General features: G+C 32.7%; 1 protein-coding gene across 1 annotated transcript; it reads right to left on the bottom strand.

Moving 5' to 3' along the window:
* Positions 1 to 216: 216 nt before the first annotated feature.
* Positions 217 to 15,500, bottom strand: LOC110801744 (homeobox-leucine zipper protein GLABRA 2). Its single transcript, XM_056843305.1, has 11 exons — positions 15,214 to 15,500; positions 14,842 to 15,116; positions 8,949 to 9,066; positions 8,312 to 8,509; positions 6,943 to 7,335; positions 6,143 to 6,244; positions 4,840 to 5,049; positions 3,923 to 4,097; positions 2,599 to 2,870; positions 2,233 to 2,319; positions 217 to 1,109 (listed from the first exon to the last, which is right to left on the bottom strand). The coding sequence occupies exons 1-11, from the start codon at positions 15,295 to 15,297 to the stop codon at positions 729 to 731; spliced, it is 2,295 nt and encodes a 764-aa protein (XP_056699283.1). The 5' UTR covers positions 15,298 to 15,500; the 3' UTR covers positions 217 to 728.
* Positions 15,501 to 19,882: the final 4,382 nt, after the last annotated feature.

The raw sequence follows: 19,882 nt of genomic DNA, 5'->3' as shown, positions 1-19,882 counted from the left end.
TTTATTATTGTTATGTTTTATATTAGTTTAGTTAGTACCAAAAAAGTAGTCTAACCGTTAGACGGTGTTACACAAAAGCTTTTGTCCAATACAAAACATGATTCAATACATTATACGAGTAGAATTGCTTCTAATATGATGCCTCGTATACTTCTCCCTTATACTGTACCTTGAAAAACAGGCACATTTCATATTACAAGTTCTAAAGAACTACTATTACAGAACTTGGGGAGATGAGATACCAATACAAATTGGACCAACCAAAAGAATACACAGTTTGCAGCAAACATCCAAGGAAAATCTATGATCTTTTTTTACAGCTATAGATCCCTCTACCTACTTACAAGAAGCCAGAGTACAACTCATCCACCTCGTTAGGCCTGGTTATTGTGCGGGACGGGTCAGGGTCGGTGCGGGTCAAAAGCGGGTCGAGTAATAAAAGGGTCAATAATGGGTGGGTCAAAGCAGGTCACATGTCAATAGCGGGCGGGTCAATTAACGAACAAGAAAAAATGAAAAATAAATAGTCGTATGCGAATACAAGTGAGTAGGAAGCTATCCATGTAATTTTTTATACTCCGCATCATAACTATTTTAGTTATCAAAATTATTGGGTTATAAGTCCGGCCCTATATTGACCCTGTCCAGTTAAGACCCTGCCCAATAAAAACCCTATTAACATGACCCGAACTCTATACCCATCGAGCTACCCTGTCCAATAACCAGGTCTAATCCTCGCATTGCAGACTCGTCTTAATATTCCCAAGTATACATGCTATAACTGAACTAACAGGCTCTACAGATTCCACAGTAAGCTTTGCTGCAGGGGAACTATTTGTGACTACTTGTAAAGCTATTGTAAGCAAAGACCCTCCTTCAGAGGACTTCTCTTCTTCTTGCCTAGAAGTCAACACAAGGGGTCTTGACTCCGACCCGTCTGGAAGGATCGAGAACCCGGATGGAAAAACCGGAACATTGCTAGAGTCACAGCCTGTCATGACTGACTGCAGACCTGGTATTTCAACAGGGGCATACACTACCATGGACTCGTATGAATTTGTGCTGCTATCTTGAAGTACCCATGTTATTTTATCCTTCGACTTCATTGTCTGAAATCAAAAGTGTAGAGATGATAAAAGGCAAACAAGTTGAATACAAAGTTCTTGTATTCTCAGTTTTACTGTATAAAATGTTTTTTTTTTAAATAGGTAAGAAGAAGTGACCCTACTGAATCAGCATCTAAAACAGGTTAACCAGTCTAGCTATGTATGTTTTCGCTTGAGTCCCTCCCAAACATTTTGCAGTTGATGGGGCTCAACCATGTGATCTCCAAATCACAAGGTAAGTTCCCCACCAACTCCACCAACTTATTTGGTTATAAAATGTTAGATGTAGTCTTCATTTTATATATTTACTCCGTTCCATAGATATCGCACCATTTTATTTTTTAACATTATTTACGCTAAACCTTTAAGTCACTTTTGTGATTCATACCTAAGAAAAATTGTAGTCATGTGAGATTTTGTTAGATTAATATCGATATATATTTCTAAATATCAATTTTTTATAAATTTTATGTATACAATTATTCGAGATATTATGAGTCAAGTATGTATTGGAAAGCGAAAAGTCAACCATAATGCAATATTTAAAGAATGGGCAAATTATGTGAAATATGTTTTGTTGAATGTCATGTCTTTAATAAACTTATGTGCTACATATATTGAATATGATATGTGCTTAAGTTATTGGGCCAAGTGGGGGCATTGGGTTTGGTGTGCTAGTATTAGTTTGATAATATGGCTATGTTATTATTAATCAAGATTAGCACTTACCACTTTGCACATGGTTTAACTAAGGATATAATTAACGTTAATATTTTGCAGTTATTAATAATTAATATTTTAATAGAATATTATCAAAAGTTAGTTATTTAGTAGTTGCCAAATTGGTTTCCTATTTATTCTAATGCAAAAGGGATAACACTTAATTACGTTTTTTCATATTTCTCACAAAAAAACATTTTCCAAAAAAACATATTCACGAGAATGGTTGATTTTGTTGTATTCCGTTCATGGGATTAGTGAATCCTGGGGTAATTTAGTTTTGAATCCCATTAGCAATATAGTGAGGACTAACATTATCCTAAATATCCTAAGAACAGAAATTAACTCGTCATAATCTAGTTTCTGTATTTTTCTTTATAGTTTCTACCATAAAAATGAAGTTTACCTGGATGCTGACTGAGTTGCCTCGATCTTGACCTTTTGCTAAGTTTACAATCGTTTGTACTTGACCTCCCTTTGCCATTACATCCCACTGCATTAGAATACAAGACTTAATCAGGAAATATTAATCATAGGGCTCATTCGATATCACTGCCAGTTTCCAATTTTTTATTTTTTGATTTTGAAAGTCATATAATTTAGATTAAATCATGAAAACAAAACATAGTCATACCTATAGTAATTAGTTTGATTTTAAAAACTGAAAACTTACTTTTTGTGATATTCATATTTTGGTTTTTAATTTTGTAAAATGGTACCGAACTGGCCCTTAGATTTTTTTTAAAATATTTTTATAGTGAAAGGGTTGAACCTCATGACGGTGAGCATCATCTCTTAAGAAATCGAAAAGAACAGTTGGAGAAACAGGAAGCCAAACAGAAGAAACAGCACAAAGTATAACTCCAATTGGTTCACAAGGATCGTTCAAGTTCTTTCGTGATGCGACTCTAACATCTTCGCCCGTTTTAGTTGTGATCTTGGTCCATGTGTTGAAAGTGGATGCTCCTATAGCCCGGCAAAAGCTCCATGTCATTCTATGAGCCAACTTTAGTATGCTCTTCCTCCCTGCTAACGTGGCAACCCCTATCAAAAAAGAAAAAAAAAAAATTGATATTAGGAAATTTTCCAAAATATTACCCAATAAAGTTGACTATTTGTCAATTACAACTTTAAATTTTACACTTTCAGGTAGTAATTGACAAAAAGGTAACTTTATTGTGTTGTAATTGCCATAATAGTTTTCCTTAAAAAAAATATATTACATTATATTAAAACAGCAACCAAGTATTACATATATCATTTCCTAGTGCAAAATTATTCTACCCAAAACCCCTTTCCTAAAATAACATATCTATTTTTTATTATTTTTTTCTCGTCTCTTTGTATAAACTGCTTATGTACTATTACATTATATTAAAACACACACAGAGAATAACACATGCCACTCCCTGGTGTAAAGTTTTTCCGCCAAAAACTTCTTTCCTAAAATAACATACTCCCTCTGTTCTTGAATATTAATCCCATTTGGAATCTTGACACTATTCACAATTGAACAGAATCTTCTAATTTCTTTCCAATACGTACTTCAAAACATATTCATGTGAGATCTTATTTTGTTCGTCTTAATGTGTAGTGTAACAATATCAAATTTTTATATTTTTTCAACATACACATTTGGATATATTTACGTTTAAATATTGAGTTGAAACGAGTTGAAAAGTCAAAACATGACTAATATTTAAAAACGGAGGGAATATCTATTTTTTATATTTTTCTCTCTCTTTTTGTAAAAATTGTTTATGTATGAAAAAAATTATCAGTATTAGACAATTTTGGTAAAATTTTAGTTAAATATTCATATTATGGATAATAGAAAATATATTTAATAAATATTTTGGTCAAATTAACATATTAAACATATCGTATATTTTGGTCAAATTGTCATATTAAACACATAAAAAACATAAGATGATTAAATTATTACGTTTAAGATTTATTAATTACGCATTAGATTTAAGTGATAAATATTTTATAAAAAAAAACAGATGGTCAAATAATCATTTTCGAATATAATGTACGAGACCTAATCTAATATCTGATATTTGAAAGTAAATTTCTAGTGTATAATGGTGTACCACTTGAATCCTTGGTGGGAACATTAGTAGCCATGAAGAAAACCGAGCGTTCACATTGGAGTTGCAGAGTAGACATCCAATGCTTTGCACCAAAAGCAAGGCCACTGTTAACAATGGTTCTGTACAAGGAATGGACTGTACTCTTCTGCCATTCCACATGTTCTACCCAAGTAACCTAATAATGAAATTAACACATTAATTAGTTTTAAACTTGTAGTATAAAAGAGTTCAAATTTTGGTAATATTAATCCAATTTTTGGCAGATTTTCTTTTATTAAACCCACCTAAGACATACTACCTAAGTTTCATTAAGTTATTTACGCTTTGAAAAATGTGTCCAATAATCAAAACTTTGATCATAAATTCTCACTATTATATCTATCAAAATTTATTATGAGATATCTTGTTATATTCGTCTCAAAATGTATTTTATAATATCAATTTTTTATAATTTTTTGTCGTATAGAATTGGATATATTAACTGTCAAACATTGCACCGAAATCCGTGCAAATAGTAAGTGTAAATATCTTTTTGAAACAAAGGTAGTATGTTTTAATAATCTCACCTTTACTATTCAACGACTTTTATTGGGTCCAACAGGTTGTAAACATGTTGTATGCGGTAATATGTCCCTATGTGGAGATACTCTCTCTCTCTCTTCTCCCTCAATATATTCAGTCATCATCATCATCTCGTTGACTTTTTCACCGTTATCGGTTAGTTAACCCTCCTAATAAAAGTCGTTGTGTATAAAAGGTGGGAGTATTAAAATAAATAAAAATGTCTTAGATGGGATTAATAAAAGAAAATCGGTCAAAAATTGGATTAATATTACCAAATTTTCTAAAAGAGTTTTAGACTTTAAAAAAAACACTTTGAAATTAAATTAAGCATATTTTGTATGTAATTAATTTACCCTGCAATGGCCATTTGATTTATCTTCTATGATGCATCCAGAAGCCCGTTTTCGACATTTTATCAGTGAAGCGTCGATGTTATCTTCTAACTTGTCTATAGATACATCCACAATTGCCCATTGTTCTGGACTCAGTTGTTTGCAGCATCTCACAAAGTATACCTCTCTTGTGGGAACCATAGGGGTTAACATTTGCAACTCTGCATACATCTATATAGGATGTAACAAAATTAGCAATATCTATATACTATATATTAAAAGACGTATAAACGAAAGTATATGTGCCTCGTGTGACGTGTCACATTGTTTATGGGTCGGTCGTTGTATGTACATTAAGGTTTGAACCCCTGAGTCTCTGACCTTAAATTTAAACAATAAAACTTTTACCACTAAGCTATTGCATGTGTCATGATAAAATTGCAAAAACAAATAATATAAGTAAATGAGAATGTTATTGACGTAGTAACCCGGAGCATCGGCCGGGCCTAAATACTAGTTAGGCTTTAATAAAGTGTAAATTTTCCTATTAAGCTTTGTTCTTTTCACCTTAAATAAACATAGCTTCATGTGATATAAGTGCATTTCCACCTGGATTAGTGCTCGTCCGATATCACCTTAGGTTTTGAAAATCATATGATTAAATTGAATCATGAACCAAAAAGTAGTCATACCATGTTGATTTGGAAAAGTGACAACAAAAAACTGGGAGCTAGTTTTTGTGGTTTTCCTATTTGGTTTTTTATTTTGTAAACAGAAAACTGGAAACAAAAAAATGATACAGAACGAATTAAGTTCAGATTAGTTCCGATAAGGCAAAATCAGAAAAGTTCATCTAAGAAAATAAGTTTCTACGAGGGCTAATAAGTTCAGACTAAGATCAAAAAGTTCAAATGAATGAATCCTAAGAGTGTACTGCAACATCTAACTGTTGATGATTGATATGTGCAGCATTGCTTCAAGAGTAAATAATTCGCAAAAAGCAAAACGAATGTTCTTGACTTCTTCATAATCATCAATTACAGCTGAAATGTCCAAAAAAAAAAAAAATCTTTCGACACAAAGTTGAGTTTGGTAGTGATGAGAATAAAGTGCAATCTGTTAAAAATAAGGGATTATTCTTTGTGATAATGATTATGTTTGTGGAGCCAAAATTAGGACGTCCTAATCATTTTAATTACAATGCAAATTATTATCAATTGTTAATATAATAACAATAATAATAATAATAATAATAATAATAATAATAATAATAATAATGATAAAATATGTCTGTTATTGCTCATCAATTAGTTAAATTACTTACCAACTGAACTGCACCATCTTTGTTGAGACCTTCACCGTTTGAGATGACATTCACCAAAGCCGCCTTGGAAATCAAGCATGGGAATATTTCCTTCCATTGATTCTACAAAACAAGTTCATATTAATCAAGGATTGGTATCTTCTCCAATAACTCAATGGTCCAGTATTGGGAGAGAATGTTCTCCCATCAAATACGCCCCTAGTCTTTTTGGTTGAACTTCACTTTTTTTCAGTTCAGTTCAGATCAATAACATTCAGTTTATTTCAGTTCAGATCAATAGCATTCATTTTAGTTCAGTTCAGTTCAATTCATGTCACATCAGTTCAGTTCAATAACATTCAATTCAGTTAAGTGTTTCCTTCCATTGATTCTACAAAACAAATTCATATTAATCAAGGATTGGTATCTTCTCCAATAACTCAATGGTCCAGTAACGGGAGAGAATGTTCTCCCATCAAATACACACTGTTCTTTTTGGTTGAATTTCAGTTTATTTCAGTTGAATTCAGATCAATAGCATTCAGTTCATTTCAGCTCAATTCATGTCACTTCAGTTCAGTTCAGTTCAGTTCATGTCACTTCAGTTCAGATCAATAGCATTTAATTCAGTTCAGTTCAATTCATGTCACTTCAGTTCAAACCAATAGCATTCAGTTCAGTTCAGTTCAATTCATGTCACTTCAGTTCAATTCAATACAATAAAATTCAGCTCAAAAGATCAGAGGTTTAACTCTAAAAAATAAAACTAAATAACCAAGAATAATCCAAATTTATAGAGCTAATGCTAAGAGTTTTCTTACCACATCCATGAAGCTTTGAACAAGCCTGGGAAGATCAACAAAAACAACTCTACTCTCCCTTGAGGCCTCTATTGATCTCCTAAGCTTCCCACTACCACTAGAGCTCTCAACAGGAAACTCTTTGATATACTCATCATAGTTAAGTATTTCTCGATCATTTTCCAAACTTTTCACCCACAATGGCTCCCCTGAAGTTGCCATCTTTTTCAATTCTTGCAATGATTTATCAACAACATCCATAATCTTCAACTTGTCAATGCCAAAGACACCAGTGTACAAATCTAATGAGCTTCTGTTGTTATTATCTTGATAATTTGAAGTTGAATGTGAAGCTGCTGTTGGAGAGATTCTTCCTGGTGGGTATTTACCTACAACTGCTCGAAGTTTCTCAACCTACATAAACATAAACGAATAATACAACTAAGGGTATGTTTTGTATAAACTTAGGAAAGGAAATAAATAAGAAGGGGAAAGGGTAGTGTTAACTATTATTAATATTAGTTGTCTGGTAAAACTTGGGAAAGGAATCACTAGTAACTAAGAGTGCAAATGAGCCGAGACTCTCAATAAACTACTTGGGTTCGGGCTGGTTAAAGCTCGTTCGTGTTCGTTTATTTAATAAATGAGCCTAGCTTGAACAACTTTTGAAGCTCGTTTAGTAAACGAGCTTGAACATAAACATACGCATGCTCGTTCATCTAAGCTCATGAATCATTCGTTTGGTTATGTTCATGAATGAGCTCGTCTATTTGTGTTCATAATTAAATTTGCCATACATAATTGTTTTATTATAGATAAAAATGTATTTTGACTTTTAACATCCAAAAAGAATATCATAGAATAAAAAAAAAAATGAATTTAAAAGGCAAAATTAGTGCACATTCAAACTTATATTTTCAAATGGTTAAACCCTAAAACGCAAAGCTCGTTTAAGACAAAAGTTCGTCTATAAATTTGGCTCGATTAATAAACGGTCATTTACGAACACAAAATCTCTTAAACGGACCGAGCTTGAACAGATTCTTGAGCTCGGTTGAAAGGTAGGGCTCAAACTCGCCTAAATTAAATGAACATGAATAGGGTAGTACTCGGCTCGACTCGACTCGGCTCGGCTTGTTTGCACCCTAACTAGTTGAGGATTGAGGAGGGGCAACAATGTTGTTACCATAGGGCAGGGGGGGTAACAAATGGTGCTAATGGTTAACCTTAGGAAATGGATTGTGTTACCACTCCTCTAATACCAAAAACTAGGTAATGAAAAACAGTTAATTGATTCCGTTTCCATCATTTAAAACGCTACACCAAACATGTACTAAGTTTGTTCTGTTTAATTTTCTAAAGTTAATAAATTTGAGTTAGATGACTATACCTCAGCCTTAAGTTTAGCATTTTCGAGTTTTAGATGTTGTTGATCATCAGCTGTTACAGTAGAGTCCCTACTAGTGTTAGCAAATCCACAGTTGGGGCATGATGTTTTCTGTGTGTTTTCTCTCAAAGACTTGTTCTCTTCTTTCATCTTTTCCAACTCCGTTTTCAATAAGGAATTCTCATGGCGTTCTTGTATAGCCTGGTACATAATTAAGCAGCATCCATGTAAGTAAGATAGTACTACCTCCGTTTCAAAAAGATCTTTACAGTTACTATTTGCACGAACTCCAATGCAATATTTAACTACAAATATATCCAATTTCGTATGTGAAAAAATTATAAAAATTTGATATTCTGAAAATATATCCCGAGACCAATCTAACAAGATCTTACATGTAACGTTTTGATGTATATAATTGGTAAAATTTACGGTCAAAGTTTTTATACTTTAGACACATTTTCCAAAGCGTAAAGAACTTTCTGAAACGGATGTAGTATTAGATTTAACATGATTTTTTACTGGCTTTTTATTTGTGTTACAGGTTTTGTTCAGAATTAATGGTCACATATAAGTGAAATTCAGATGGTGTAATAACTGATTCCGGGTGGTGATATTGCTAATTAAGTAAGATTATTACCTTAATCTGAGTTCGGCGATTTTGAAACCAAAATTTGACTTGCCTAGGATGAAGGCCTAGTTGTTTGCTAAGTTGTTGCCTTTGCTTCTCATCTGGATGTGGTGACTCTTTAAACAACCTGCAATATGGTTTATATAATTGTATGATTATTAAAAAAAAATTCTTCACTCTTAGGCTCCGTTTGGTAGGGCGTAAAAAGTTTTCATAGAAAACGATTTTCCTCTTTTCAATCATTTTACGTTGTTTGGTTGGGTAAGGGATGTAAAACAACTTTTCATGACTCCTCAAAGGTGGAAAACCCTTTTCCTTTTGAAAGAGAGGGAAACCACTTTTCCTTCTTTCCTCCTTACCTCCCTCTCCTTTCTTCCCCTCAATCTTCACCATCTTCTCCCATTTTCCTTTTAAGTTACCAAACAAAGGAAAACTAGTTTGGAGTTGTGTTTTCCCTTGAAAAATGTTTTCCATGGAAAATTATTTTACAATGAAAACGTTTTACGCCCTACCAAACGAAGCCTTACTAAAACAAAATGCTATACAAAATTCAAATTGGCATGTTTGATTTAAGAGTTGAGTCCTTTGAAAGGTATTTTTTCAACATTCTAATTTTGTCTGATTCCCATGTACATCTGGAGTTAGGTGTACTCAAGTTGTTGTTTACTCATTTTATCAGTTTGGTCGATGATAAAGGTCGCAAGTTGCGACAACATTTAGTTGTCGCAATCTTACGTGTTGGAATTTAATTTGTATATATAGGCGTCACGTAGGTTTGCGTCATTAGAATATCTTTACTATCAATGTAATATTTTTACTATTAAAATATGCAAATAAGGTAATTGATGTAAAGAATGAAATAAATTAGAATATTCAGATGTTCCTACCTTTTTTTGAAATATGTATAATAGATTATATAAGTTAGGTATTTTAGTTTCCAATTTAAATCATGACACATAAGCATGACATGTCATCATTGTGACACGGCTTAAAGGTCGCATGTTGCGACCTTTATCATTTTCGTATCAGTTTTGCTCATTTAATTTATTTATTTTAAATGAAATAAACTGATAAAATGAGCAAAAAGAACACGCTTGGAACATTGTCTCTTTGTATAACGGGGTAACAAGATAGATTTTGTAATTAAAGCAAGAGGGGGGGAACATTATAATTGTATTTTGTGAAGAAAAACTAGTACTATCTAACCAAATTAACTCTTAGGTATCTATAACAAATTAAAGAGTTTGGGCATAAAGTTTGTAAGAACAATAACTTTAGGAGTTGCATATAGGACAAATAAATGAGCAATAATACAGTATTAGGATGCAATGATGATAAACGCAAATTACGAGTAAATTTGATGATTAGTGAAATTTGTTACATTAAATTAAGGATTAAGAGGACCTAAGCAATCATAGAACAGATAAAAAGATTTGATCAAAGTAGGAAAAGACAATAATGAGTTTACAATGACTCAATGACTACACTTACGTTGGTTCAACAAAAAGGTTTTCTCATCAATTGGATTTCTAAGGAAGTTGTGGGGAGAAGAAAAGGACGCAGGAAAAGGGAGATAATACTATTTTTACTTAACACGAATCTATACTATATATTAAAAGGCGTTTATAAGAAAGCATACGTAACACGTGGCGCTCTGTTTATTGGTCATTCACTCCAGTGGCGGACCTTGAACGGTTTTATGAGAGGGGCCGGTAGAAAAAAATTAAGCAATATACTATGTAATTATATAATTATACACAAATTTTAGGGGGGCCGTAACTAAAATTACACTATAAAAAATTTCGGCAGGGGGGCCAGGCCCACCCCAGCCATACATAAGATCCGCCATTGATTCACTCCATCTAATCTTCATTACATAAAAAAATATCAAATATGGTTTGCATAAAGTTTGAACCCTTGACCTTGAGTTTAAAGGTTAAAACTTTTACCACTAAGCTATGACATTTTTCATGTTATCATTGCAAAAAAAAATATAAGTAAATGTAAAGATTGTTAATGTTGTAACCCGGGGCATCGCCCGGGCCCAACAACTAGTTGTCATAATAAAACGTTTAGTATCGTAAGTATGTATTATGAATGTTAATTAACCAATTACTCAGTATGTTATTTATAAGATAAACAACTCTTTTTGTAACAAAACCTTTTATTAGGAGAGTAATAAGCCTAACTTTGAAAAGCATGCATTACGTGAGAGGATAATTAGATAATTCTAGCCTATTTAACCAAGTGCAGTACATATTATAAGAGGTACGGAGTATTATTTATCATACGTTCAAAGAAATACAACATTGTCTTAATCATTAGTAATCAGGTAATGATAAAGGTCATATGTGGGGATAACATTTACCTGACGCAATCTTACGTGTCAGAGTTTTATTGGTGCATATATGTGTCAGGTAGGTTATGCGTCATCAATGCAATATTTTTACTACAGTATGAAATATGTAAATAAGGTAGTCGATATAAATAAATAAATAAACAAATTAGAATATTAAGATTTTCTTACATTTTTTTGTAACATATATAATAGGTTATACTTCCTCCGTCTTTTAATACTCGCAACATTTGTTAGTTTCACGCATGCCAATGCACAACTTTGATCATTTATATCTCAAATTCTCTTTATGCAAAAAATTATAAAAAGTTGATATTTTGAAAGTACACATTGAGACGAATCTAACAGGATCCCACATGACTATGTTTTATCTTATATAAAAAACACTAAGAATAGTCAAAGTAGATTATATGAATAGTGGCAAAAGTCCAAACGTTGCGAGTATTAAAAGACGGAGGAAGTATAAGTTAAATATTTTAGTTTCTGATTTAAATCAGGACACATCAGCATGTCATGTTATAATTATGACACGGCTTAAAGATAGCATGTTGCGAGTTTTACCATTTTCGTAATCAAAATTACTTCCTCAATTTGAGTGACACATAACTTTTCATGAGTGGGAGCTGTGGAGGAATAAAGAGCTATCAGACAACAAAGATAAAATGGAAACAACCAACATGAAGGTAGTAGTAATCTTATCTAGCTCATCAAGACATCAATACACCAATTACAACTTATACTTTACTTTCTCTTTTGTACTTTTAAAATTGCGGTAAATAACTTCAAAAGGTCTTTCATCGAAGTGTATGTACAATAAAAAAATTGTTCATCGGCGTAACTTTTACTTAATTTTTGATAACTTTTAACTTATTTTAATTTTCTTTTATATTATACTAAGTATATTTATTTATTTACTATTTAAGAGTTATATAGTTACTTTTATATGCAATACAGTACATTATTACATATTTTAAAAAAATAACTTTCACATTATACCAGAGTAATTATTAAACGTTTTAACTTAACTTTTGTACAATATTTATTGGTACACTGTCTTTAAACAAAAATTGTGAAATGACTTATATCAAGTAGAGGAAGTCATTTCGGCATGTTGTGATGTGTTTCAAAACACATCACAGGGGCATTTCTGTAAATAAATTGAATTTCAATGGTACCTGTTTTAATCGTAATGGTACATGTTTTTTATCGTAATGGTACTCCGTTTAATGAAATGGTACTTTCTTTTTAATGAATGGTACACAAAATGCTCTGTGATGTACATCACAGCATGCCGAAATTCCGCTCCCATATCAAGTACGGAGTAGGAAATTTCCCTAATCCTAGTTGGACAATTAATTAGTACAATAATTAAAGCTAGTTAACTAGTTGCCTAAAATTAGCATTTTAGCACGCAATTTGTAACTACTCCTTCCGTATTTGTTTAAGAGATACACTTGGTCGAGCACGGGTATTAAGAAGAAGAATTGAATGAAATAAAATAATAAAGCAAGTGGAGTTGGATAGATATTTTAATAATTAAACAAGTGGGGACCATGTCATTTTAGGGGGTGGGGGGTGTAGAATTGTAGATAGATTATTTAATTAGATGGTGGGGTTGATAAGTTACTAAAAATGACAAGTGTATCTCTTAAATAAATACGGTCGGAAAAGACAAGTGTATCACTTAAATAAATACAGAGGGAGTAGCTAGTTTGCTAGAGTCTATCTAATCACCACCTTAATCAAATGCTCTTCTTCCCCCTTAAGCAAACCATAACACTCCATATATTGTGTTATTTTTTTTTTTCTTTCGCGGGTAAGCTTTTGTACAGTTGTATTCCTCATCTTAACGACTTAACTAATACTCCCTCTGTCCCTTAATACTCGTACCGTTTTGACTGGACACGATTGCCCATGCACAACTTTGACCACCAATATATTTAACTACATATTATAAAACTTATAAAAATGTTAATATTTGAAAATATATATTAAAATAAAGCCAACAATATATTATATATATACTAACATTTGTTTTTATATTTTAGAAATAAAATAGGGTCAAAGTGAATTATGTTAAGTGTGCAAAAAGTCAAAACGGTGCGAGTATTAAAGGACCGATAGAGTAGACCAAAACTTTGTAAATGCACATCTATCTCGGAAAATTTATGTTGTTATTTTCTTTTGTCATCATTTATGACAACAATAAAAAAAGAGTATCATGATTCATGCTATACTATTACATTAACATTTGAATGTTACTTCTTACTAACAAATGATCTTCCTAAGATTAGGTAAGGGAAAGAAATAAGTAGCATTTATTTTAATTAATTCAAATAACAAAAAATAAATATTTTGAGGATATAAATTACAAAACGTGGAAAAATATTTAGGCATTACAACATTAAATTTGATGAAGATGGTCCATTTTGTGGGGTATAATATCATATCATTAATTTCAGCCAATGAAAAACACGAACTACTTCACTTTTTAGCAATCAATTATAATCCCTGTAGAAATTGACGATTCCAATTACTTATTACTCCAAAATTACTCCAAAATCACATCATTTTGATCAGTGATTAGTCATTTCTCAACAAATCTTCACGAGCAGAAAATAAAATCAAATAAAATCAAAATCGATCAGAAAAAAAAAAAAAAAAAAAAAAGGAGATTTTGGAGATTTTATTTCCAACCCGAAAAATCCGTCACCGGCCATAATATATTGTAGTATCTTTTAATAAATTTAAGGTCACTTTCTTCCCACTCTCGGAAAAGACAACAAACTGACTCTGTTAGCGATGCAACACTCTCGCAACTCCTAACTTAATACTCCGTATATCGGTTTTGAAAAACAAAGGAAAAGAAATTACAAGTAGTTTTCTTAATTTCTAATCGATAGTTAAAATGTAAACAAAGGAAAAGAAATTACAAGTAGTTTTCTTAATTTCTAAACGATAGTTAAAATGTAACGGTAGCACGAGATATTTTAGGTTACATGACCTTCAATAGTTAACTCGGCGACAAAGAATGTAGATGAAATTCGATCTCATAGCTAATTGACCTCGTGGGTCACAACTTAAATGACCGTAAAACAAATTTACAAAGTACTCTCTCTGTTTCTTTTTAATTGTTGTTTGTCCTAGTTGTATAATAATTTAGGGAAGAAAAACGAGATATTTTATTAATCTAGTAGTAAATTTAGGGTTCATTCGGTATCATTTTTTTTTTCAGTTTTTTGTTTTTTATAAACTAAAAACCAAAATATGAAAACCACATAGTTTTCAATTTTTTTACTGTCAGTTTTCAAATATGACTATTTTTAGTTAAATATTCAATCTAAATCATACGGTATTAGTATGACTTACAAAAACAAAAAGTGAAAACTGACAGTGATACCGAACGAACTCTTACCGAACTCACAGTAGTAAAACGAACATTAACCAAAAAGTGAGAAAGTTGGTTAATGCGACAATTAAAAAAAGAATGGAGCGAGTACCAGCATTAAAAAAATTGTACAATATTAAAGAGAATGGACGACTTACGCTTCCATTTCACGAATTTGCTCCGTAGTATGACGATGATATTTCTTCCTCTTCTTCTTCTTCCCTTTATCATCGCCACCGCCGTCGTCGTCGTCGTCATCGTCAACATTCATAAAATCATCCTCCGACCTCGAACGAGCATGGCCGGAGTTCTCGCTACTAATCTCAACCGTGTCTTCTCGCCGTACTCCGCTCCCCTCTTCTCCGTCCTCTACTTCAGCACTCTTCGCTGCCGCTTCCGCCGCCGCATCTTCCGCTCCCCGAAAAATCCCAGCCTTTTCGCAACAAATGAAAAAAGAAGGTGTTAGGTGCAAATCAAATTATTTAATTAATTCAATAAATTGAAGAGAGAGAGATGGAATTGGGAATTACGAGGGAAAGGGAGAGAGCAGGGGAAGAGAAGAAGTCTTTGGGAAACTGGGAATTCGAGGGGTTGTTAGACATGTCGACGCCCATTTGTGACGATGATGATTAATTTGAGATGATTTTCTGCGCTTATTATTATGAACTTTGGAGGAGAGAGAAAATGAATAGAGGGACGTGCAGATGAGGGGGGGAAAAGTGGGGTCGGGTGGAGTTAAGGATATAAAAACAAAATAACGTTTTAGAGAGAGAAAGATAAAGAAATTTAGAGAGAATGTGGGCTGGTAGAGGTTGACTGGTAGCAATTGAGGGAGCAGCTTGTAACTTGAGAAAGAGAGAAAATGGGAGAGTAAAATAAAAATTCTTAGAAAACACTAGACCTGATCAAAAGACTGGTCGGACCAGATTTGGGATGGGCCGGATACGGTTCGGGTTAGGTTGAGGACATAAAATCTGTCCATTATTTTGAGCCGGGTGGGGTTAAGTTTCGGGCCGGTTTTGTGTGTCCAAAAAAATCGTTATTTCAAGCCAAAAAATTGCGGGCTTTTCGGGCCAATTTCGAGTCGGATCAAATTTATAACTAAAATTGTTGTCTTACGTTGCCCAAATCCCGCAATTTTTTTAAAAAGTTCGGGTCGGACTGGGCCGGAATCTTTTGTCCATTACCCGATAATTTTCGGATCGGACTCATGTTGATCAGCTCTAGAAAAGACGGTCTGATATAAAGTAATTTTTCAGACCGCTAATTACTAAACTAGTTTCACATAATGGAATAAAAGTTACTTATCAAAATTACTCAATTGGGTTGACTTGTATCATTAAGATTATTGTAAGACTTATATCGATAGACAATTTTTAAAATGTAGTCCAGCTTTTTATAATTAACTATATCGATGGTCAAGTGCCTGCGTTGGAGATTGTGAAGAGTAATTTGTAGCAAAAACATTACTCTATATAAAGAGAAAGTCTACATGGAGTATACAAAGTACTTCATATTTAGAAAAATAATGCTAGCTTCAATCCTTTTAGGATTTTTGATAAGGCTTCAGAAGCTTTCCATGAATGGCAGGTAAGACTGCTAATTGACTCGCACCAACTCAATGGTTCACCTTTCACTTCACACACCCCCGCCTTTCAACTGTTGCCTCCCCCCCTATCCAGGTTCACTGGTACCCACCTTCTCTGAGCACCTACAAACTCAACTTTGACGGATCTTGTAAGCACTCTTCAGCAGCATCATGCATTATCATAAGGGACAACCAAGGAAAAGCAATCTTTGTTTGCACCTACAATTTGGGTCACTCACAAGCTTTTATGGCAAAAGCTGTTCTTCACAAAGGTCTACAAGAGGCTATAAAAAAAATATTAGACAACTTCTCATAGAAGGCGGTAATCTTCTCATCGTCAACGCCACTAAAGGTTCTTGGTCTATTCCTTGGAAGCTCCATAATATCATCACAAACATCAAAGTCCTCCTCCAACAGTTCGATCATTGGGAAGTCAAGCACATATACCAGAAAGCTAACAGAGCGGCAGATTGGAATGCAAATGTTGGTCATTTAATTAGCGATACCATGTATATTGAACCTTGTGATAGTCCTCAGTTACTATATTTTCTTCATGATGATTACGTAAGAGTACCCCTCAAGCGGAGGGGCTCCTAATGTAAATTCTATTAACCTAGTAAAAAAATTAGAAAATTTTGAATGGGGTATTGAACTCTTTGAATGTAATCCTCCATTTGCACATAAATTCTTGTAGAATATTGTGTTATACACTTATACTCCCTCCTCTTCACAATTAATGAAACACACAAATAGTAACTTTTTCACGGAGATGATGCACTTATTTGTTTTATTGGGAATTATATTAATTTAACAAGTGAGTACTTTATAGTTTATATACGTAATAATAAATAAAAATAACTAAGGTAATGTTTTATTTACACATAAAGAATACATACATTAAAACAAAAGGTAGTGTGGTAAATGAAGGAAATAAAAATAGTAATATAATATGGAGTAGGAAGTAAGTGGAAGGTGAGAAAAATAAATAAATGATAAAATAATAGTTAAAATTGCTATAAAAAAAAGTGTTACACTTATTCTGTTGGGAGAAGAAAAAAAGTGTTACTACCTTCTTTTTTAAAAGTTTTTTATGCTTTGGAAAATGTGTCACTTGAATTTCCAGCTTATGGTGACTTGTGTCGGCTTGGTTTTGTGCTCAATCTTGTAAATCATGGAGTACTATTGGATTTGGACTACTCTTGTTTTTATGTATTAGATGTTTGACAATTCACGTACACAAACATGTGAATCCGGGAATCACTACTAAAAATCTGTTTAATGGGAATAATTGTGTTAAACTTGAGCCTTGAGATGAATTAGATATTTAATCATTTTAAAAAGCTAATTAGAGTGTTTGATACGGAGAAATTTGGCATAGAATTTTGGGATGGAAAAACTAATTTTGAAAAAACTTAATATAAGAGCTTTTTGAATTAGAGGTTTGTGAAATGACGAATTTATTTTAATATTGTCTAAAATTACAACCTTTACCAACCTAACTCTTTATAGGTCAACATCCTTGGTGACTATTTTGCACAAATTTACCAAACATTTTACCTAAATAATTAATTCAACCAGCTAGTTAAACCATATAATACAATTAGTAAATAGCTAACAATTAGTCAAACCAACTAACACTTAGCCGCTGAGAACTAATTGCCAAACAAGGCCATGTTTTTTCAAGAATCCAGGGATGGAGTGGAACAATAGTAAAAATGATACTCTATTTAATAAATATTTGAGAATCCCTTATTGGTAACTCATTTTTTTTTTTAATAGGTAAGAGAAGAAGGGACCCTTACTGAACCAGTACAAGTTAACCAGTCCATTTATATAGGTCATCGCTTGAGTCACTCCAAAGCATTTCACAGCTGATGGAGCTCGACCCTGTGACCTCCAAGTCACAAGATGAGTTCTCCACCAACTTATGTTAATGTAATTGCATTTTTGATATGGTATAAAAGGTATTATACGTAACAATCATCTACTAGCTCTTAACTATTCTAATTCTTACTGAACATGATTGAAACTTATTGAACATGATTGAAACTTATCGAACACTCTCTAAAATGATTGCCTTTTATTTTTTCTGAAAGCCTCTAACATGATTGACTCATGCCCCTTTCTTATGATCCCTTAATACTCGCACCGGTTTGACCGGTGCGAAGTTTAAGACACTTGAATTGACTTATTAATGTAATATGTTTTAGTTGATAGTGAGGTTTTTTTTTAATATAGTTAGTGAAAAATGTATTGTAATATCCCGTATTTTATCACTAACGATATTAGATATGGTTTTAAATTAATATTTTATTTGTCAATCGATATACCCTATAAGACATATTTTACAAAAAAAAATAAAACTTTATTATTTGAACAATTAACTATATTGTATATTATTTTAGATAACTTATTAACTATATTGTATATTTACATTTCGTATATTTCGAAGAGTTCCGCCAAACCTAACCGATCAAGTTCCAAATATACTCGTATCTTTGAATTTACGTAAATAGATCACAATAATCATGCTATCATGCCTTATCCCATAATCCTCTAATAAACTCACATAACTAACAAACTACTAGAATAATTAGTAGGACCTATCTTACTTGGCCAATCCTATCTTAATCTCCCTCTAGCTCTCAATCCCTTCCGCTAACTCGTCCGTATGTAATTCAAACTTCAAAGATCAAACTGATTCTTATCTCATCATGTTTTAATTATCCAAGGACTCATATTTTCAAACTATACTTATCATATAGCATCCCTTCCATAACAAACCCAAGAATCTAGCAACTAACACTTATCTTCCTAGGAGCATATCAACAATTATCTTAACCGTAATATCACATCTCTATAATTTGCTATAAATATGAGACTTAGTCATCACTTCTAGGGTTTTGCAAAAGCATAAGATACTCTCAAAGCCTCACCGGAAGAACCTCTCAAGAACGCCAAAAACAAACCTCGATCGCGGAAGTTGGTTTTTGCCTACTTTCGGCTGCACCGAAACACCATTAAACGTTACCGAAATTCACCATAAGGACAACCATTGTAAAGCCCTCGCATCCCTCTTTGTACCTGATCTTTAAGCGCTAAAAACCGAGCATAAACGAAGGTAACCCACCCTCTCAAAGTTGTACTGGTTGTAGCAGTTCGTACGTTTCTATTCCCGTATGTTTTGGAAAATGGGCGGCAAACACCATTCTAATTCTTGGAATCAATCATCACGTTGGGTGATGATATTTTCCTACTTTAATTAAGATAATTTTATTCTATATTTTATTTTAATTTGATTTCAAATAAATCGTTTTCCTACTTTAATTAAAATAATTTTATTCTATATTTTAATTTAATTGCAAGTAAATCGTTTTCCCTAAGTGTGGATTTCTCATACGATTTTATACACTAATATGGTCGAGTTTTATCTAAGCATATTCGGTCATTGTTGTACAATTTAGTATAACCTGCATCTGCATCTTACGTATACTGACACTAGGTTATTTTACGCTTGTTTGTAGAGAACGTAGGGCGTGAGGATACCTACTAGTGTTCGCGTTCGTGTGTGCAATTTGTGAGACTAGCTTACCAAGGTAAGTTACTATGTT

This window comes from Spinacia oleracea, chromosome 4 (genome assembly GCF_020520425.1).
Source record: "Spinacia oleracea cultivar Varoflay chromosome 4, BTI_SOV_V1, whole genome shotgun sequence".
In the NCBI taxonomy this organism is placed as follows: Eukaryota; Viridiplantae; Streptophyta; class Magnoliopsida; order Caryophyllales; family Amaranthaceae; genus Spinacia; species Spinacia oleracea.
The sequence above is the reverse complement of the archived record's forward strand: the minus strand, read 5'-3'. Positions and strand labels throughout refer to the sequence as shown.

Bases quoted from the DNA above. Each gene is read 5' to 3' on its own strand.
- LOC110801744 (XM_056843305.1), bottom strand. From the start codon at position 15,297: ATGGGCGTCGACATGTCTAACAACCCCTCGAATTCCCAGTTTCCCAAA. The intron at 15,117-15,213 runs GTAATTCCCAAT...TGTTGCGAAAAG, and splicing joins CTGCTCTCTCCCTTTCCCTC to GCTGGGATTTTTCGGGGAGC. The intron at 2,320-2,598 runs GTTCAACCCTTT...ATTCTAATGCAG, and splicing joins ATGATGCTCACCGTCATGAG to TGGGATGTAATGGCAAAGGG.